Source organism: Oncorhynchus gorbuscha, linkage group LG22, assembly GCF_021184085.1.
Source record: "Oncorhynchus gorbuscha isolate QuinsamMale2020 ecotype Even-year linkage group LG22, OgorEven_v1.0, whole genome shotgun sequence".
Taxonomy (NCBI): Eukaryota; Metazoa; Chordata; class Actinopteri; order Salmoniformes; family Salmonidae; genus Oncorhynchus; species Oncorhynchus gorbuscha.
In genome coordinates, this window is record NC_060194.1 from 13,927,047 (window position 1) to 13,949,161 (window position 22,115).

The following is a 22,115-nucleotide window of genomic DNA, read 5'->3' on the forward strand; positions in this document are numbered from 1 at the left end:
GTGCGAGAAGAAAATGATGAAGTATGCCAGATAAGGCCGTAGTTCAAGTAAAAGGATCAACTGCGATCAGGATGGTCTTTACTGTTCCCCTCTACCCCCCTTATCTCTTTCCCCGCGTCCCTTTGCTTTAGCCGCACCAGAACCCGTTGTTGAAGAAGTGATCGAGGTCACAGAAGCAGAGGAAGTTGCTGCTCCCCTACCAGGTCTGTAAGCTTGAAGAAGACATTGAAATTGTCTTTTTTTTAAAGGAAAAAGTCAGCCAATATCATAGACATGTATCAGACATATATCACGTAGTGTCATTTTCAGTTATCAGCTAAGTTGCATAATACTTTCACTTCCTTACAGAGCCTGAGGTTATGGAAGAACCTGAGGTGGTTGAGGAGGAAGAAGAGCCGGAGGTGGATGAGCCTGAAATCATTGAGGAAGAGCCTGAGGTTCTGGAGGAGGAAGAAGAGCCTGAGGTGGATGAGCCTGAAATCATTGAGGAAGAACCTGAGGTTCTGGAGGAGGAAGAAGAGCCTGAGGTGGATGAGCCTGAAATCATTGAGGAAGAACCTGAGGTTCTGGAGGAGGAAGAAGAGCCTGAGGTGGATGAGCCTGAAATCATTGAGGAAGAACCTGAGGTTCTGGAGGAGGAAGAAGAGCCTGAGGTGGATGAGCCTGAAATCATTGAGGAAGATCCTGCGGTTCTGGAGGGGGAGGAGGTCGCCTTAGTCATGGAGGACGAGGTCGCCCCAGTCGAGGAGGAGGAGGTCGCCCCAATCGAGGAAGAGGTCGCCCCAGTCGCGGAGGAGGAAGAAGCCGCCCCAGTCGAGGAGGAGGAAGAAGCCGCCCCAGTCGAGGAGGAGGAAGAAGCCGCCCCAGTCGAGGAGGAGGAGGAGGCCGCCCCAGTCGAGGAGGAGGAGGAGGCCGCCCCAGTCGAGGAGGAGGCCGCCCCAGTCGAGGAGGAGGAGGAGGCCGCCCCAGTCGAGGAGGAGGCCGCCCCAGTCGAGGAGGAGGAGGTCACCCCAGTCGAGGAGGAGGAAGAAGCCGCCCCAGTCGAGGAGGAGGAGGTCGCCCCAGTCGAGAAGGAGGAGGACGTCACCCCAGTCGAGGAGGAGGAAGAAGCCGCCCCAGTCGAGGAGGAGGAGGTCGCCCCAGTCGAGAAGGAGGAGGACGCCCCCATTGAAAAGGTAGAGGAAGCCGCCCAAGTCGAGGAGGAAGAGGCTGCCCCCATTGAAAAGGTAAAGGAAGCCGTCCAAGTCGAGGAGGAAGTCGCCGCCATTGAGGAGGAAGCCGCACCAGTTGAGGAGGAAGTTGCTGAAGAGGCTGCCCCGGTTGAGGAAGTGGATTCTCCCACAGAAGAAGCTGTTGAGGAGGAGGCCGCTGAGGAGGAAGTTGCTGCATCAGTTGAGGAGGAAGTCGCTGTTGAGGAAGAGGCTGCCCCCGCAGAAGAAGAGGCTGCACCAGTTGAGGAGGAGCCCATGGAGGAGGCGGAAGAGGCAGAGGAGGGGCCAGCAACAGAGGGTAAGGAAAAATGATCCAGAACAGAACAAAAGGTTTTTAATCCAGGGGTAGGCTTAATCCAGGGGTAGGCTTAATCCAGGGGTAGGCTTAATCCAGGGGTAGGCTTAATCCAGGGGTAGGCTTAATCTGGGTCGAGAAATTATTGAAAGAAAATCCTCTCAAGGCCTCGGTTTTTGCTGATGAGGTGTTTGCCTTCACACAGTTCAAAACGAGCACAGTTGAACACCAGGTGCTGCATTGCAGAAGTGTATGCACACATTGTCTTTTCTGATAAGAGTAGCTACATGTTTGTAGAGGTCGGGCAGTGGCCCCTTTCCCATCTAATCTTGGGGTAGTGGATAGGGCACTCACTTTTCTGTCTCTCCTATCTGCTTTTTGTGTTGCTCATGTCAACTCATTTTGTATTATTTCTTATTGTTTTTGCATTGTGGAGAAGGAACCCGCAAGTAAGCATATCGTTGGATAATGTATACCATGCGTATCCCGTACATACGACTAATAAAACTTGAAACTTAAGTCTCTCTGCTCATTTTGTGGATGAATTCGTCAATTCTCAATGTGAGGCTGTCATTCATTGTCTTTTGAAAAACAGTGTTCTAATACAACTTGTTCCTTTGCTCCACAGAAGAGCTGGTAGAAGAAACAGCAGCAGAGGATTCAGAACAAACAGAAGAAGCAGAATCAGAAGCTGAGTCAGAAGAAACTGAACAGGAGGAAGCTCTTCGGGAAGAGTATGCAGGTACGTGTCCAGTGATTTATGTACGTATACCTCCACTCAGTTGAGGGCAAGAATATTCAGATGTCATTCTTCAGTGCCTCCACTCTCTCCGTTTGAACTAACTGCAACTGCTGGTTTTCTGTTGCAGAGGAAGAAGCTGAAGTAGATGAGCTGGAGGCGTTGATGGGTTGGTGATAAGATTAGTTTAACTCCAGTCCAATGTTATTACTATGAACAGTTCTCCTGCATAAGCTTTCATGGTGGTCATTGACCCTGTTCTCTGAAAGCATGTCCAGTAAAAAGCATGTGTGTTGAAGCATTTTTATTTGATTTTTTATTCTAACTTTGGCTTGTTTCGTTTCAACAGAAGAGCTTTCCCAGGCAGAAGAACAGATGGAAGATGAGCCAACAGGTACACTTTCATTTAAAAACTTGTCAGAACGCAATTGCATCTTCTCATTCCTTTTTACTCTATTGTATGACTGCACAGCAGGAGGTTTAGAATCAGACATTCAACAAGTTCAGAATCATCATTTCATAGAATCGACATTTCACAGCTGAATGCAGGCCTACTGTAATTAGTCCATAATCATTGTTTAATAGACAGTTTGCACTTTGGCTGATAACTAGCTGTATGGTTTCATGCCATCTAAGATGCCCAGCTTTCTCAGTGAAGCTGACCTGTGGGCATGTATCCACAGCAGACACAAATAGGCGGTCTTTCTTTGTGTGTCGTACAATAAGATATTCCTGACTTTGAAGCCCATGCCAGTGAGGAAACACGTGATTAGTAGGTAGCGTGTGCTCTAATATGTGTAGGCCACATGTAGTCTGTGGATTAATCCTATTAAGGCAGCTAGACTTAACTCTCCCTTGTGGTGAGTAATGAAGGCCAGTGAAGCTATTTGTAGAGTATGCTATAGCTCCCCCTTGAGGCTGGTTTATGAAACACAGCTTATGAAATGGCTCTCCACAGGAGTCGACTAACTAGTCAACTAGTCATTCCATGCATTTTCCATATCTTGATATTGTTTGAGGATTTTTGTTAAATGACTTGTGATGTGACTACAACTGAAATAGAAGGCCTCCATCCTGTTTTTGTCTGTTAGATTGTGTAGTGAATTCTTCATTATATGATGTATCAATCGTGTAAAGTGTTATATTGTCAAAATGTTTTGTCTACATGATGTAATTGTATTATGAATGAAATGGAATGATAACTGCTTTTTTATTCCTTCACTGTCACTTAGTGAGGTCAGTATCTTCTTTCCATAGAAACGCAGAGCCTGCGGTCTCAGCGCGGTAAGACTGATTGAGGACCAGCCCACATCGCATCCCACTGAGCGCATGCAGCCGCGCTTTCCCACCTCCAGAGAATGAAAAGCGCCATCACGGCCTTCAACACTCTCTCCTATTTGTTCTATTTCTCACTCGCATACCCAGAAACTTGTTTTTCTCACATCCAGAACTTGTTAGATGTTTTTCATTTACCCTATATATATTTTTTCTTTTATTTTTTATTTTATAATGACAAGTAGCAATGAATTTATCTTACAGATGTAGGTAGATAATGGGAGGGTATCTTTTCGCTAATGGAATGTAGGTTGTTTTCCATTTCCTGTGTATAGCAAGCAGAGGTACATGTTGCTAGTCAAAGAACTTCACGTCTGAGCCGAGTTCAGTTTTTCGTTAAATGTGAAGATGCAAAGCTGCAGTTTTGTATTACCAGTATGTATTGAGTCTACATGTCAAGATGTTGTATATCTAGGGCAAAGTTATGCTGACAGGTGAACAGACGAGTCTGGTGATGTAGGGTGAGTGTGTGAGCTTCCATATGTGTATGACTGAGAATGTTTATAGATGTACACTACATGACCAAAAGTATGTGAACACCTGCTCTTCGAACATATCATTGCAAAATCATGGGCATTAATATGGAGTTGGTCTCCCCTTTGCTGCTATAACCAGCCTCCACTTCACTCTTCTGGGAAGGCTTTTCTACTAGATATTGGAACATGGCTGCGGGGACATTCTTCCATTCAGCCACAAGAACATTAGTGAGGTTGAGCACTGATGTTGGGCGATTAGGCCTGGCTCGCAGTCGGTGTTCCAATTCATCCAAAGGTGTTCAATGGGGTTGAGGTCAGGGCTCTGTACAGGCCAGTCAAGTTGTTCCACACTGATCTCGACAAACCATTTCTATATGGACCTTGCTTTGTGCATGGGGGCATTGTCATACTGAAACAGGAAAGGGCCTTCCCCAAACTGCTGTCACAAAGTTAAAGCACAGAATCTGATAGAATTTCATTGTAGGCTGTACCATTATGATTTCCCTTCACTGGAACTAAGGAGCCTAGCCCAAACCAATAAAAACAGCCCCAGACCATTTTTCCTCCTCCACCAAACTTCACAGTTAGCACTATGCATTGAGGCAGGTAGCGTTCTCCAGGCATCCCCTAAACCCAGATTAATCCGTTGTACTGCCAGATGGTGAAGCATGATTCATCACTCCAGAGAACGCGTTTCCACTGCTCCAGAGTCCAATGGCGGTCCGCTTTACACCACTCCAGCCAAAGCTTGTCATCGCGTATGGTGATCTTAGGCTTGTGTGTGGCTGCTCGGCCATGGAAACCCATTTCATGAAGCTCCGGACGAAGAGTTATTGTGCTGACAGCACATACAGTTGACTGGGGAAGCTCTAGCAGGGCAGAAATTTGACTGGCTTGTTGGAAAGGTGGCATCCTATGACGGTGCCACGTTTAAAGTCATTGAGCTGCTCAGTAAGGCCATTCTACTTCCAATGTTTGTTTATGGAGATTGCATGGCTTTGTGCTCAATTTTTTATTAACCTGCCAGCAACGGCAGTGGCTGAAATAGCCGAATCCACTAATTTGAAGGTGTCCACATACTTTTGTATATATAGTGTATGTTTGCGTGTGTGCATTTTATAGACTGTATGTCTATAAAACAATCCTGTGAGCCGTAGTTCTTATTAAGCTGCGTTTGAGACTCGTTTCAATTTCAGTTTTGTTTGTTCCAACTCCTAGTACCTCGCTCTCACTGTTACTTCTTTAATACTGAAAGTGTTTTTGACTTACTCATACCTCCAGCCAGAACGGTGAACATCTAACGGAACACAATGAGTTATCCCCAAGCCATGCTTGTGTCCATTTTTTTTACTATTTTATTTATTTTGTGGTCTTAAAAAAAAATACTGTATTTGGGTTGGATGTAAACTCTCCAAATGGGAGAAATGTTGGCATATGCCATTTGTTCTGGGAAAAACAGATTTTTACCCGGAGACGAAGGAAGGGCATGTCTCAGGGTCTGGTAGTAACTCTTAGGTGCAGCTCAGTGTGGGCGTAGCTGTTATGGGTTAATGGTCTGACCCAACCCAGTCTCCTGATAAAACAGGCTGCTGTGCAGTGTCCCAGGTCCTCCAATAGATCTGCTCTCCACACGCACACACGTGGTCCAACAGGAACATGATTATTCTAAATTCATCATTCAGTACACGTAAACTGTAAAAAAAATATATATTTAAAGTCTGCGTCAGTAAAGTTCATAAACTTTTGTTCCCTTTCTTTCTAAATGTACAGTTCCACTTTCACTTGTATATTAACTGGCTCAAGCCCAGGGTAAGTGCTTCATTTGGAACAAGGGTTTTTGAATGTCTGTAATTGTTGCTGATTTAGCAGACACCCGGACCACCTCTTTTTGTCCATCTGCATGTGTTTCAGTGTGTGACCCCCCCCACACCAACTGTTCAAAGAGAAACACTGTTGTACATCTAGAAGGGAACTTGACAGTGTAACCTGCTCACTCTGTCCTAGCGACATCTAACTTGACTTGTGCTAGTATTTAATATTGATGTTGTCGTTAATGATATTGTCATGGTTTGTTTTTACTACAAGGATGATGCTAGCTCATGCTTTGAACTTAAGGTGAAGAAAAAGAAAAATGATTTTTTTTTTCAAGGAAACTCAGTCGTGTGCTTAGTTTGTGTTCCTCCAACGATGTAATGTTTCTGTGAATTCAGATGAGTGCGTTTTTGTTTGACATTTTTCCATTGTAGAAGTTTTCTGTACATTGTGGTAATAAGGGGCCTGCCGGATGATATACTGGTGATAAGGTGATGGACTGTAGGGAATGCTGCAATGCAAATCTTCTCTGAGGAAACCAAATAACAGTTTGTTTTGATGTACACGAAAACAAGTGGTTGCAATCTAGTTCTTAGTCTTTTTTCTATAACACTAGTGGGTCTTTTTCTATTACCTAACACTTTTGAAGTCAATGTGAATTTTTAACGTGGTGTTAATACACTTTTTTAGGATCAGATCTTTTTAATTATGAAAATTTAAATAAATAAAAAGTGCTTCACTTTTTTCAAAGCCATATGTGACAGTTGAGGCTCTTCTGCTCAAAATGGACTGTACCCAAGGGAAAGACATTCCACAACCAGCAGTAACCCGAAAACATCACTACAATCTCAGTGTTTATTTTTTATTGCAGTTACACACAAAAACATGTTATACATAGAGGTAAACAGCTGTATAGGCTAACAGGTTTTTAAATGTTTGTGAAAATGCATTCTGTATGCAGAGTTGGACGGCTGTTACAGTTTCTATAAATCAGGGGTGTCGAACTCATTCCATGCAGGACCTAGTGTCTGCAGGTTTGAGTTTTTTTTTTTTTCAATGAGGACCTAGACACCCATGGAGGAGCGAAAACCCGGAGACACTCAGCCCTCCGTGGAATGAGTTGGACACGTGCTGTAAATGTTCTGTTCGAGGGCTGCAATAAAGGTTTGGGACAACACCATGGTGTCATTTATCATTGTGTAACTGTTTATTGGAATACCTTGACATGGGCATAGTTAGTCCGCCATCCCATGCGTGATAACACTTCACTAAGGTACCCTTTAAAGGCCCGGTGTTGTCAATGTGATTTGCTTGTGTTTTATATATACCACACATTAGGAACACCTTCCTAATATTGAGTTTCATGCCCTCCTTTTGCCCTCAGAACAGCCTGAATTTGTCAGGGCATGCTCTACAAGGTGTCAAAAGAGTCCCACAGGGATGCAGGCCCATGTTGACTCCAATGCTTCCCACAGTTGTCAAATTGGCTAGATGTCCTTTGGGTGGTGACCATTCTTGATACACACGGGAAACTGTTGAGTGTGGAAAAACCCAGCAGTGATGCAGTTCTTGACACAAACCGGTGCACCTGGCACCTACTACCATACCCCGTTCAAAGGCATTTTCAATATTTTGTCTTGCCCCTTCACCCACTGAATGGCATACATACACAATCCATGTCTCAAGGCTTAAAAAATATTTTTTAGCCTGTCTCCTTCCCTTCATCTCACTGATTGAAGTGGAGTAAGTGACATCAATAAGGGATCATAGCTTTCACCTGGTCAGTCTGTCATGGAAAGAGTAGGTGTTTAATGTTTTATATACTCAGTGAATTTTCACACTATGGAGTTGGAATAATACAGTGAAATTGTGAAAATGATAATGCCCTTTTAATGTAAGAGCTGTTTGAATAGCCTGCCTGAAATTCAGCCTGTTTTGGTGGGATGGAGTTTTGGTCTGCCATATTGGAACTCCCTGCTACATGTTGCTCTGGTTGTCTTCAAATACCATTTTTAAATAGACGCTCAAAAACCTATAGTATGATATTTATAGTTGGCTTGCTACAATATTTTTCTGTTGTTCAAGGCTCAAACTCCCATGATTCCATTCGGCACAACCACTTCCACCGTCACTGTCGAAGCCCTTTCCAAAGAGAGGAAAATAGTGTATTTTTAGTAGGTACTAACTCCGCCATCGTTCGTTGGACATAGCCCATGGATTAACGCAGAAAGTTAGGTTTAGCAGATTTTATATGTTGTGTTCTATCTGATAATCTTCATCAGCTAACTTCACTTTTTGTGAATTTTGAAGAATTTATGTAGTACTAAAAACAAATCCCATAAAGGCTTCTTAATTCATAACGTTCATGTTAACTGACCTCTTATCTCAGAACTAAACGTATATTTAAAAAATCCCGTGTTAACCTCTGACTTTATTTTCGGTGTTTATTCCCGGAACCCTATTCTTCCCCATAGGGATGGCTGAACAGACCAGATGTAATTTATTTCCGGGGTTTAAGACTACAGGCGAGCGAGCCTATATTTTCGTAGCAAATGACTTGTAAAATTCATATTATTAGTAGTATTAGTTCCAATATGGCTACAGTGTTGTTGGCTGCTGGTTGCTTGGACAGTAGCTAAGGCTGTATTTGGCAGATAATTTTTGAAAACACTAATACAGAGGCAACAGGGTTAGCTACATAGCTAGCGTTGTATTATGATTGAAGACTTCTGCATCTTTGGTGCTAACATTGACATGTTGTTTGGACTGTTGTTTAAGACAGTCGCTAAGATTAAACTGGGGTGAAATTGTTGTAATCTATTATTTCAGATGTAGCAGTCGGCTAGCTAGCGTGCTAGCTAACCAGCATCAGACACCAATTTATTGTTGCCATCTAATATCGTCTCATTGTTCAATCTGAAGCCGTACTATTATGGCCGACTCTGTGAAACAACATGCATGCAAGCATTATAATACGATTATAACCCAAGAGCAATGTGAAATGCACTCAATGTGTGATAAACTTAATCTTGGTTTGATTACCTGCTATATGGTGTGGAGTCCGTCGACTCCCATTACTGGATGTCAAGCTTCGATCTACTCCTACATTTCTGTATTTTTGCAACGGAGGTAACTATTCTCCGTAGTCTATTTCGAGAACAAACATATTTCACAGCAAAGGAAGAGAGATAGAGGGGCATAGGTATGTAAGTCGGCCACCAGGCAGCACAACAGAACCGTGTATCGGTAATCAGAAGATGTAGGCTATAGCAATGCTGTTTTTCGAAATTTCTTGGCTTGCAATCTCTCGCGCAAATTAATTAAAGTAGGGGATATCAATGACTATACTGAGCTATTTTACAAGCAACAGTCCGAAGACCAAACACTAGCTTTTTTTGCTGGAGAGAGAGGATGAGAACCGTACACGTAGGCTATATCTTGGGAATCTGTATCTAACAATGCTTCGTAAATTCACCAAAACTGTATTCAAGTATATATTACGCTATCAGTGAGTATGGCTCAGCTATTCTTCATAGTACCAGTGAATTGAAGTTGAACGTCGCCAAATGCATGTTTAATTAGGCCTAAATATGCAGTGCCCATGTGACAACATTTTTGGACCCCCTAAATGTGGAGTATGAAATCATTTTTACATAGCAAAGATTAGTTATCTTTATCGTTTTTTTACATCCATTATTAGACAGTGGCAAAGATGATGATTATGAACATGGTATTTTGAAGAAATACCAGAAGAAAACAGTGACAACAATAACGTCTAATGTAACTGGCCCCAGCTTGGCCCCCCCCAGTTGAAATGGTCTAGAACCGCCACTGTTCAGCAGCTCAAATCATCAGGATGTAGGGCATTGCTATTAGGAAGGACTTATAGCTAAAATAATTATGATCACACTTAATCAATTTAAATATAATGGGGAGACCTATACATTTGGCAGCCAAGCACGAGTTGTCAGTGTGTAGCCTATTATCGTCTAGAAATGACGTTGACATATCTTCACGGATGCAATAAAGTCCGTCATAAGAGTCAATTCAATTTGAAAAAAAAAAAAGAATTACGAATCGTGTGTGAATCGTCCCCTGGAATAACGCACATGCTTGAATAATAGCTTGGATAATAATGACAAAACCAACGTCTCGAGTAATACCGGTCCTAATAGGGCTACAGCTTAACATGGCAAAGAATACGTTTATCAGCGAAGAGTGCGCCACATCATCCCATTGGATCCGTCAAGACTGCACACAGCAGAAATATCACTGAAATATTCTAGTTCCTACACAACACCCATATTCACACAAAATAGCCATTTTATAGGTAGCATCATACTCATGTCAGTCCTCTGTCAAACTGCAGCAACCTTATTATTGTTCATATAAATTATATTTAGATTAGGAGGGGGATTTCTGCTATCCAGACACAGAGACAACTGATAGGCAATATAACTCACAGGGCTGAGCTTGCTCTATGTGTTTGCATCATGCAGGCATATGCAACTGTCGGCCTTGTAAAAAAATGTACTCACATCTGTCATCACGTTGTTGATTGATTAATTCCAGTTAATAATTTTGGATTAAATTAAGACAGCCCAATTTTGAATATAAACCAAATTGGATCACAATCACATTTTCTCCTGACACACAAATGGACTAGAAATACATAAAGTTACCAACTATTTACCCTGACCAAACGGACAGTGCACATAGGCTGTATGCACATGCTCTTATTAGTAGCCTACAGTTGATCAGACTGAAAAAATGGTCTCGTTTTCATACCATATAGCGTGTCAGATCGCTAACATTTAGGTGTAGCCTAGGCTGCTGCAACATTTATGCAATGAGTTTTTGCTTCTTTCTGTCCAGAGTGATTGTGTTATCATCTTTGCTAAATAAATACCGGAGGAAAGTGGAAAGCCTACTTCAGCGTGCGCCGGAAAAAAAATGCGCTGCGTCAACCTCTCTTTAATCTAACTTTTGATGGATGATGGGATGGAACCTATCAAATCATTCTGAATGGATTTTGACATCCCAGAAAAGACAGTAGAAAGTTCTATATGTTCAACAAGTTAAGCATCATAACTTGCAATTACCTCTGCAAGCTGTCACTGATTTCCCCGGTACTACTTCTCTTTCCGTGCACCAGTTCTGGAGTTCTAGTCACCAGCATCTAAGCTTCACTGAACTGTCTCATTACGCACACCTGGTCCCCATTCCCCCCCGAATAGTAATTGTATATTTAGTGCCCTCTGTTCACCATTGGTGGTTATTGTGCCCTTGGTCTTGTGAGTACCTGTACATTGTGGTTTCACCTTTTGTGCTGCGTGTATTGTGTACTCGTTATTATCCGTGTATTGTGTCACGTGTATTTATTAAAGGTTTAACCTCGCTCTTTTGTTTTGATTACATCCCTGTGTTTTTGTATGCGTGTTTGTTTTGGGCTTCCCCCTGTGCCTTTCATGGCATGTTGTATTTTTGGGTGGAGTATTAAAACCCCATATTAGGTATTCTTGCTCCTGTCTCCAATCATTGATACCATGTGACAGTATTACTGACCCTAACACAGAACCCAAACCTGCTTCATGCAAAAATATATTTTGTCCCCCCACACCAAAGGCGATCAAGACACGCTGGTTAAATTATCAAAACAAACTCTGAACCAATTATATTAATTTGGGGACAGGTTGAAAAGCATGAAACATTTTTGGCAATTTAGCTAGCTAGCTTGCACTTACTAGCTAATTTGTCCCATTTAGCTAGTTTGCTGTTGCTAGCTAATTTGTCCTGGGATGTAAACATTGAGTTGTTATTTTACCTGAAATGCACAAGGTCCCCTACTCCAACAATTAATCCATTCTTATCTTGACTCTATATTGCGATTGGCAGCTTTCATAAATTAGGTGCATTACTGCCACTGACCCAGATCATCTTCAGTCATCCACATGCGTATAACCAATGAGGAGATGGTACGTGGGTACCTGCTTCTATAAACCAATGAGGCGATGGGAGAGGCAGGACTTGGTCTCAGCTCCTCAAATGTCGATGCCTGCGTGAAGGCCACATGTGTTCTCCACAACTACCTGCAGAGGTCATTCAAGTAGCCGCTCCGGATGATGACGGGCACTCCAAACGGTTCCCTTCCTGATGTCACCAGGGCAGGTGCCAACAACGCCCCCAGACAGACACTCCAGGTGAGGGAGAAGCTGACCACCTAACTTCTCATCGCCAGCAGGTGCAGTCCCATGGCAGTATGCCGTGGAGTGAAACGACTCTTAGGAGCCCCCTAACACCAAGGTTATTTTAAGAACCATCCTCCATTGTCCATAAAATAACATTTTTTTCCCCCAGATTATTTTTTCTCCTTGTCTCTCTTCATTTGGAGGTTATACGGCGCACAATTAGTATGATAACAATGTGGAAAGGGTAACCTAGGGTCCATACAAATAGTACAGTTTACCATCTTCACTGGTCTGACAAAATACAGTTGAAAATAACATTTGGAAGTGTTTTTACTTTCATTTTGTCTTAGATCTGCAAAGGTGTAGGGAAGAAATAAGAAGATTAAGTCTAAATAAACAAATGTAACAACTGACTAGGAAACATTAGAATGAATCACTATTCAAGTACAGGAAAGAACATGACAGGTACGTGTGTTGTAAAAAGGTTACAAAAAATAAAAACAAATGAAAAATGTGTGTGTGTGTAAAAATCAATGTGCAATCTGTAAGAGAACAACAAGAGCATGTATTTTTGGCACAACTGCAGACCGATACAGGGACTTACTCAAAGCCTAGACGTAGTAGAAGAGCTCCAGACATGGCCATAAAGAGAGAGAGGGCAAGGGCACTGGAGCTCTGATGTACAGAGAGGAGTGGAGGAGAGGTGTATCTGAGAAAAAGTGAACGTGTAACCACAATACAGGTAAACATACATTTCACCTTTAGTCTTGTAAAATAACAAATGCATCCGAATTCTCCAGTGTGTCAGTTTCAATTCAGTCAATGTTCATCCAATCTATGTACAACTAATAATGAATGCTATCCTAAGTATTGAGAAATTACTAACCAGGACATAACAAGTGTAAGTCGCTCTGGATAAGAGCGTCTGCTAAATGACTTAAATGTAAATGTAAATGTAAATGAATAAGGACAGTTGGAAAATCTGTTGCATTTACATTTACATTTACATTTAAGTCATTTAGCAGACGCTCTTATCCAGAGCGACTTACAAATTGGTGCATTCACCTTATGACATCCAGTGGAACAACCACTTTACAATAGTGCATCTAAATATTTTAAGGGGGGGAGGGGGGGTGAGAAGGATTACTTTATCCTATCCTAGGTATTCCTTAAAGAGGTGGGGTTTCAGGTGTCTCCGGAAGGTGGTGATTGACTCCGCTGTCCTGGCGTCGTGAGGGAGTTTGTTCCACCATTGGGGAGCCAGAGCAGCGAACAGTTTTGACTGAGCTGAGCGGGAACTGTACTTCCTCAGTGGTAGGGAGGCGAGCAGGCCAGAGGTGGATGAACGCAGTGCCCTTATTTGGGTGTAGGGCCTGATCAGAGCCTGGAGGTACTGCATTTCCTTGATTCCCGTTACTGTCACAGAGTCCCCCGGCAATGATGCTCATTCTGTGCACTAGTTCCCGAGTTCTATGTCACCGGCCACTAGGCGTCACTGAATTGTCTCATTATGCACACCTGGTTCCCATTCCCCCCCTGATTAGTAATTGTGTATATATGCCCTCTGTGCACCATTGTCTGGCCGGTTATTGTTCCTATGTCGGTTGGTCTTGTGACCACCTGTGGTTTCAGCTTTCGTGCTGCGTGAATTGTGCACTTGTTGTTACGGGTCTCGTCCCGTGTATTTATTAGAGGTTTAACCTCACTCTTTTGTTTGGGTTACATCCCTGTGTTTTTGTATACGTGTTTGTTTTGGGCTTCTCCCCGTGCCTTTCATGGCATGTTGAATCTTTGGTTGGAGTATTAAAAAACCCTATTACGTATTCCTGTGCCTGTCTCCAATCATTTATAAACTCTGCAAAAAAAGATATGTTCCTTTTTCAGGACCCTGTCTTTCAAAGAATTTGTAAAAATCCAAATATCTTCACAGATCTTCATTGTAAAGGGTTTAAACACTGTTTCCAATGCTTGTTCAATGAACTGTAAACAATTAACATGCACCTGTGGAATGGTCGTTAAGACACGAACAGCTTACAGACGGTAGGCAATTAAGGTCACAGCTATGGAAACCTAGGACACTAAAGAAGCCTTCACTGACCCTGAAAAACACCAAAAGAAAGACGCCCAGGGTCCCTGCTCATCTGCGTGAACGTGCCTTAGGCATACTGCAAGGAGGCATGAGGACTGCAGATGTGGCCAGGGCAATAAATTGCAATGTCAATACTGTGAGATGCCTAAGACAGGACAGACAGCTGATCGTGGCAGACCACGTGTATCAACACCTGCACAGGATTGGTACATCTGAACATCACACCTGTGGGACAGGTACAGGATGGCAACAACAACTGCCTGAATTACACCACACAATCCCTCCATCAGTGCTCAGACTGTCCGCAATAGGCTGAGAGAGGCTGGACTGAGGGCTTGTAGGCCTGTTGTAAGGCAGGTCCTCACCAGACATCAGCGGCAACGTCGCCTATGGGCACAAACCCTCCCTCGCTAGACCAGATAGGACTGGCCAAAAGTGCTCTTCACTGACGAGTCAAGGTTTTGTCTCACCAAGGGTGATGGTCGGATTTGCATTTATTGTCAAAGGAATGAGCGTTACACCAAGGCCTATACTCTGGAGCGGGATCGATTTGGAGGTGCAGGATCTGTCATGGACTGGGGCAGTGTGTCACAGCATCATCGGACTGAGCTTGTTGTCATTACAGGCAATCTCAATGCTGTGCGTTACAGGGAAGACATCCTCCTCCCTCGTGGTACCCTTCCTGCAAGCTCATCCTGACATGACCCTCTAGCATGACAATGCCACCAGCGATACTGCTCGTTCTGTGCGTGATTTCCTGCAAGACAGGAATGTCAGTGTTCTGCCATGGCCAGCGAAGAGCCCGGATCTCAATCCCATTGTGCACATCTGGGACCTGTTGGATCGGAGGGTGAGGGCTAGGGCCATTCCCCCCAGAAATGTCAGAGAACTTGCATGTGCCTTGGTGGAAGAGTGGAGTAACATCTCACAGCAAGAACTGGCAAAACCAGATACGGACTTATTTCTGATTTTGACCCCCCCTCCTCCCTTTGTTCAGGGACACATTATTACATTTCTGTTAGTCACGTCTGTGGAACTTGTTCAATTTATGTCTCAGTTGTTGAATCTTATGTTCATACAAGTATTTATACATGTTAAGTTTGCTGAAAATAAACGCAGTTGACAGTGAGAGGATGTTTCTTTTTTTTGCTCAGTTTATATGTATTTAGTATTTTCATTTTTGATGTAGGGATGTAAGGTTTTGATAATATAAACAAAATACATGAAATATACATTTATTAAAATAAGAACACCGCAATAATGCTTTGCAGCACAACCACAATACACTAGGTTCATGATCCTAATCCTATGACTGGATGGACAACATGTCAGTTCATACTGCAAAAGCTTTGATTGGTTGGAGGTCGTCCTCCAGAAGTGGTCATAATTACCATGTAGGTCTATGGAAGGAGTGAGGCCTATAAGCCTCCTAGGTTTTGTATTGAAGTCAATGTACCCAGAGGAGGACAGAAGCTAGCTGTCCTGGTGCTACCACAGAGAGTGCTGAAGTTACTTTAGACCTTCATTGCAAAACAGTGTGTTTTAATCAATTATTTGGTGAAATATTAATATATTTAGTATAGTTTTATCTAAAAAGGATAACTTTTTTTGTGTTTTCACCATTTTTATTTTTATTAAATTTCACTGAGGAGGATGGTCCTCCCCTCCCTCCACTGGTGTGTGTGCGCATCCGTGTTGTGGGAGTCGACACCTTTTGACTCCAATCACAGGAGTCGGGGTCGACTCCAAAAAGCCTGGAGTCGTGCACCACCAGCCCGCTAAGCTAACTAGGCGGAGCATTGCATCATTGGAGATTAAATGCACCCTTGGAATTGTAGTATACTTTAGACAAAGGCAATGCAGAAGCTTAAAAAAAATACAAAAACAAGGAATATACTAAATACAGCATAATAACTGGTTATAAACGGGTTCATTATCCAGCTCTTCTTAGAAAAAGGAATCATCAGAAGCAGTCATTGTTTGTAATTATTTCTCTGCCATCTCGGATAGACAGTGCACGGTAACATAGCTCCGATGAACCTGTAGAAACTAGTACCCCATTTTGAAAAGCCTGCCTTAGAGGGTTGGAACACAATTGGATAAAATAATAGAGCTCCAGTCAGGCAGTAGTCTTCACAAAGCCAAAGAAGAAATTACAACCTTGTAATGCCCTAGACAGAGCGACCTCCGAGACCGGTTCTGAGTCAGCGAACCACGGCTCAGAGAGGGCTCAGAGTGAAGCGCCCTGTTCATCAGCTAATATGCAGGAGCTCCTCTCTAGGGTTCTGAAAGCTCTGGATATTAATCTAGACCCTAACAGCTGCCCGGGAAGAGTGTATATTCCTCAGTGCCCCAAGTTCTTCAATAAACTGCGTCAAACTTGGGCTTAGGTGAACTCGGTCCTCCCAGACAGGAAGATCATTAGTAGGTCTCCCCGCTGTCCTCCGGGAGCTCATTGGGCTGCTGACGATCACACCTTCATGACCTTGGCAATGGTGGCTCACCTCATGAATGAAACCACTCTTCTGCAGGCATACGTACACAGTCTGATAGCTTGCCTGTCCACCGATGGTCGCCCTGAGCTGACGGCTGAAATGACTCTGGTGTCCACATTTCGTTCCCTATTAAACGCTGAGATGTCACGTGCTAATGGAAAAGCCCTGCATACTGTCTATTGTTTGCTCTCACAGACAAAGATGTCAGCCTCCGTGAAGAAAACATTTATGGAGCTCCCCATCTCCAAAGGCCCAGTTATTGGTCCTGGTGTGGACCCCATTTTGGACCAAACGGCGAAGCTGCAGAAGCACAGAGAGACCCTGCAGTCTGCACCGCGTTACCCTACCCAGAGACCATTCAGTCTAGACCTCAGCTCTCCCCTGTCATGAAAGGCCGCTTGGGCCCACCCCCAAACCAGCCACGTCCTGACCAGCCACGTTACCTTTCGGCCTCTCCCTGGCACCAAGAACATTCACAGAATGCATAGATGCCACTCTAGCACCACTAACATCACAAGGGATGATAGTACTAAATTACCTAAATGACTGGCTAATCTACGCTCAGTCACGTGCAGACAGCAGCAGACACAACCTCTCCTGAGGCACATCTCAGAGCTAGGCCTCAGGTTGAACATGCAAAAAAGCCACCTGGTCCCCACACAAACTTTGATGTTCATGGGCATGCGGATCGACTCATTTCTATTAAGGGCTCCCTCACCGAAGAGAGAGAGTCCAGAAAATTGTAGATCACCTCAATCCTTTTGTCCAAGACCAGAAGATGACTGTTCTTCATTGTCAGAGACTAATAGGTCTCCTCTCCGCAGCCTCTCTTTGACCCCATTAGGCCTTCTACACTTGAGATCCCTGCCAAGGTGGTTCAATGCTCAAAGTTTACATCCCAAGGAACACAGGTATTGTTGCCTGACTGTGTCCAAGGAATGCACACGAGCACTGGCAAGATGGTGATCCCTGAATTTCCTTTCAAGTGGGATACATCTGGGGAGAGTCCATCGTAGGAAACTGGTTCAAACAAATTCTCCCTTGAGAGACTGAGCAGTATTGAGAGGGAGGGTGGCCAGCGAGACATGGAGCCCCAGCTGGTCCAAACTCCACATCAACATGCTGGAGTTGAGAGAAGTACAACTAGCTCTGCTCAACTTTCTCATACAACTGCGGGATAAACGTGCTGGTACAGACAGACAGCACCACAGTGGTAGCATAATAAACTACCAAGGAGGTCTGGGCTCCATCTGCCTCCACCAGATGGCACATACCCTTCTGCTGTGGTCACATAAGAATCTGGCCCCACTACAAGGGGTATACCTCCCAGGGGTCCTGAAAACTGCAGCGGACATGCTGTCCAGGGAAGGCCCTACGGAAGAGGAGTGGTGACTACATCCCCGAATAATGTGGGGATTCTTTAGGAAAGCGGAGGTGGATCTGTTGGCCTCAGAGAGAAACACACAGTGCTCCCTCTGGTTCTCGTTATCCAACCCCTCCTGGGCCACTTGGCCTAGATGCAATGAGAAAGAGGCCATACACCTTCCCCCTGATCCCGCTGTTTCCAGTGACTCTGGACTGAATTTTTGCCCCAAGATGGCCGAGACGCCACTGATTCAGCAAAATACAGTCACTCCTAGCGGGGACATCATGGGAACTACTTTAGCCTGTGACAATAGGTCTGGCATCTGAGGGCACATTGTGGCATCCCTTCCGTCTGCTGCTGTGGGCTTCGCCGCTGAACAGCGTAAACAGTCTGGTTTAGATCTTGAGCCCTCTGTTGTTAATGTCTTACAGAGTGCCAGGGCCCGGCCCACCACGTCAACGTATGACACAAGGTGGCCCGTGTTCTGCCAGTGGTGTGGGGAGCAGGGGGTTGGGAGCAAGGGGTTGGGAGCAGGGGGTTGCTCCAGAATCTTGCTGCATAAAAACTGTGCTCCAGTTCTTGAGGTCTTTGTTCGATGCTGGCAGAGTTGCATCCATACTTAAGGTATATGCAGCTGGAATTTCAGCATTCCATGATGAAGAGCAGGATGGTCCGGTTGGCAGACAAAATGTTTTTTTGTAAGGGAATCTGTCGAGTACTGTTAGACCTCCCTTCGTACTGTTAGACCTCCCTTCGAACCGTTAGACGCTATAGGCTTGAAATATCTCTCTTAAGACAGCATTTCTGGGTTGGCAAGCTCCATGCTTTATCTGTAAGTGATGAGTGTTATCATCTAGGCCGGGTAAGACAAGCGTTACTCTGCGGCCTAATCCTACCTACCTACCTACCTACCTAATCCTAGTCCTGCCGCCAGGAAATGGTGCTGACAGCCTTGTACACCTCCATGCACCCTGGGGCTCTTGATGTTCACGCTCTGTGACCTGGGAGCGTCAGTGTGTCTTCTTTCCAAAGCTGTCAATTATATGCATAGTCGAGCATCTTTTTGTGACAAAATATCTTGTTTAAAACGGGAACGTTTTTCATCCAAAAAATAAAATAGCGCCCCCTAAATCCAAGAGGTTAAACATGCATGTCAAATTAGCTAGCTAGCTTGCTGTTGCTTGCTAATTTGTCCTGGGATATAAACATTGGGTTGTTATTTTACCTGAAATGCACAAGATCCACTGCTCCGACAATTAATCCACAGATAAAACATTAAACTGCATTCATTCTCATCTCTCCTCCTTCCTTCAGGCTTATTTGTCTTTGGACTTTACATGACAGTTGGCAACCCACTTTACAGCATTACTACAACCGACTGGAGTGCGGCCCTCCAGTTAATCTTTCAAATCACCCACGTAGGTATATGGTATATGTTCCTAAAAACCAATGAGGTAACGTTGAGCGTACCTTGTCACAACACACCTGATTGGCTCAAACGCATTAAGGAAAGAAATTCCACAAATTAACAAGTCACACCTGTTAATTGAAATGCATTCCAGGTGACTACCTCATGAAGCTGGTTGAGAGAATTCCAAGAGTGTGTCATCAAGGCAAAGGGTGGCTATTTGAAGAATCTCAAATATAAAATATATTTTGATTTGTTTAACACTTTTTTTTCTTACTACTTTTTTGGTTACTACATGATTCCATATGTGTTATTTCATAGTTTATGTCTTCACTATTATTCCACAATGTAGAAAATAGTAAAAAATAAAAACCCTTGAATGAGCAGGTGTTCTAAAACGTTTGACTGGTAGTGTATGTGATCATCTGATCATGATATTTTGCTCTTTCACATGGCTTGGTGATTATCGAGGCCGGGCGTGTTGGGAAGATTTTTCAAATACTGAGGAACTATCATTCTCAATGGATGTTTAAAAAACATACTTCGTTGACTTGTGTGAGGCAAAGTAAAAATTAGCGGTGTACGTGGTGAGTAAAGACAATCAGAAATCAGACTGCCAAGATGGCACTTACCAACAAATGCATGCATTCTTGAGAGGGACGCACCATATCTTCGTCACATCCCCCTCCCCTTCTAATTGATGTAACATTTTCAATTATACTCAAGACATTATCCTCACACATATTTTAGACGCTTTTCACTGACCGCCGCAACTCAATCAGCTAGACCTATTGCCATGCGCACTACCCAAATCGCGAGTTTCCCCAAACACAATAGTGATGTGAAATAATTCACAGCAACATCAACAAAATGTAGGAAGCTAAAGTCGCTTTGGATAAAAGCGTCTGCTAAATGGCATATATTATATTATTATTATTATTAATGATTTTCTGTGGCTAAATAATGCTCCCTGATGAAGTAGTGCGTATTTTGAACGATTTTATTTAGACCGAAGTAATTATAATTATATAATTTTGGCGAAACATCAATTTACTTTAGGGCAGTCCAGCATCCTAACAGTGCACTCGCCAACTTTTATGTCCAATTCGCAGTAGGTTGAAACCAGAGATTTGTATATAATGACGAGATGCTCACACCTCCGCCCTACCAATGGGACTCTGTCCCAAAGGCAGGAAGGCAGGTTTAGGACTGCATATTGTTCTCATATAATACAATTTGATTTGTCACGTGTACCAAATACATACAAGCTCTTAACCAACAATGCTTTGAGGTTTTAAGAATAATAAGTGTTAAGTAAAAAAAAGTATTTAACAAAGAATTAATCAGCAGCAGTAAAATGACATGAGCGAGGCTATATACAAGGGGTACCGGCACCAGTTAGTCGAGGTAATTGAGGAAATATGTACATGTAGAGTTAAAGTGACTATGCATAGATAAATAACAGACAGTAGCAGCAGCTTAAAAGAGGGGTCTGAGTAGCCCTTTAATTAGCTGTTCAGGAGTCATTTAACTTTGGGGTAGAAGCTGTTAAGAAGCCTTTTGGACCTAGACTTGGCACTCCGGTATTGCTTGCCGTGCGGTGGAAGAGAGAACAGTCTATGACTAGGCTTACTGGTCTTTGACAATTTTTAGGGCCTTCCTCTGACACCTGGTATAGAGGTTCTGGATGGCAGGAAGCTTGGCTCCAGTGATATGCTGGGCTTTACATACTACCCTCTGTAGTGCCTTGCATTTGGAGGGCATACTATTCAGTGATGCAACCATTTAGGATGCTCTTGATGGTGCAGCTGTAGAACCTTTTGAGGATCTGAGGACCCATGCCGAATCTTTTCAGTCTCCTGAGGGGGAATAGGTTTTGTCGTGCCCACTTCATGACTGTCTTGGTGCATTTGGACCATGATAGTTTTTTGGTGATGTGGACACCAAGGAACTTGAAGCTCTCAACCTGCCCCACTACAGCCCCGTCAATGAGAATGGGGGCGTGCTTGGTCCTCCATTTCCTGTAGTCCACAATCACATCCAGTTTCAACTGCGGCTATGGAACCCTGACCTGTTCACCGGACATTCTACCTCTACCTGGTTTCTCTCTAGGTTTCTTCCTAGGTTTTGGCCTTTCTAGGGAGTTTTTCCTAGCCACCGTGCTTCTACACCTGCATTGCTTGCTGTTTGGGGTTTTAGGCTGAGTTTCTGTAAAGCACTTTGAGATATCAGCTGATGTAAGAAGGGCTATATATAAAAAAAATGATTTGATTTGTCTTGATCACGTTGAGGGAGAGGTTGTTGTCCTGGAACCACACGACCAGGTCTCTGACCTCCTCTCTATAGGCTGTCTCGTCGGTGATCAGGCCTAACACTGTTGTGTCATCGGCAAACTTGATGATAGTGTTGGAGTCATGCTTGGCCATGCAGTCATGGGTGAAAAGGGAGGACAGGAGGGGACTGAGCACGTACCCCTGAGGGGCCCCGGTGTTGAGGATCAATGTGGCAGATGTTACCAACCCTTACCACCTGGGGGTGGCCCGTCAGGAGGTCCAGGATCCAGTTGCAGAGGGAGGTGTTTTGTCCCAGGGTCCTTAGCTTAGTGATGAGCTTTGAGGGCACTATGGTGTTGAACGCTGAGCTGTAGTCAATGAATAGCATTCTCACATAGGTGTTCCTTTTGTCCAGGTGTGAAAGGGCA

General features: G+C 43.8%; 1 protein-coding gene across 6 annotated transcripts in view; it reads left to right on the forward strand.

Annotated features, from left to right (window-relative positions):
* The window catches only part of LOC124009277 (probable serine/threonine-protein kinase kinX), a 33,951-nt gene extending 29,737 nt beyond the window's left edge, over nucleotides 1-4,214 (forward strand). For 5 of the 6 annotated variants that reach the window (XM_046320907.1, XM_046320910.1, XM_046320905.1 and 2 more), the window contains 6 exons: nucleotides 132-203; nucleotides 349-1,509; nucleotides 2,135-2,248; nucleotides 2,376-2,414; nucleotides 2,595-2,639; nucleotides 3,478-4,214. In XM_046320907.1, coding sequence (XP_046176863.1) covers nucleotides 132-203; nucleotides 349-1,509; nucleotides 2,135-2,248; nucleotides 2,376-2,414; nucleotides 2,595-2,639; nucleotides 3,478-3,533 — 1,487 coding nt within the window. In that variant the 3' untranslated portion in view covers nucleotides 3,534-4,214. The remainder of the gene's footprint in view (nucleotides 1-131; nucleotides 204-348; nucleotides 1,510-2,134; nucleotides 2,249-2,375; nucleotides 2,415-2,594; nucleotides 2,640-3,477) is intronic. The other variant, XM_046320906.1, reaches the window with a different exon arrangement.
* The last annotated feature ends 17,901 nt before the right edge of the window (nucleotides 4,215-22,115 follow it).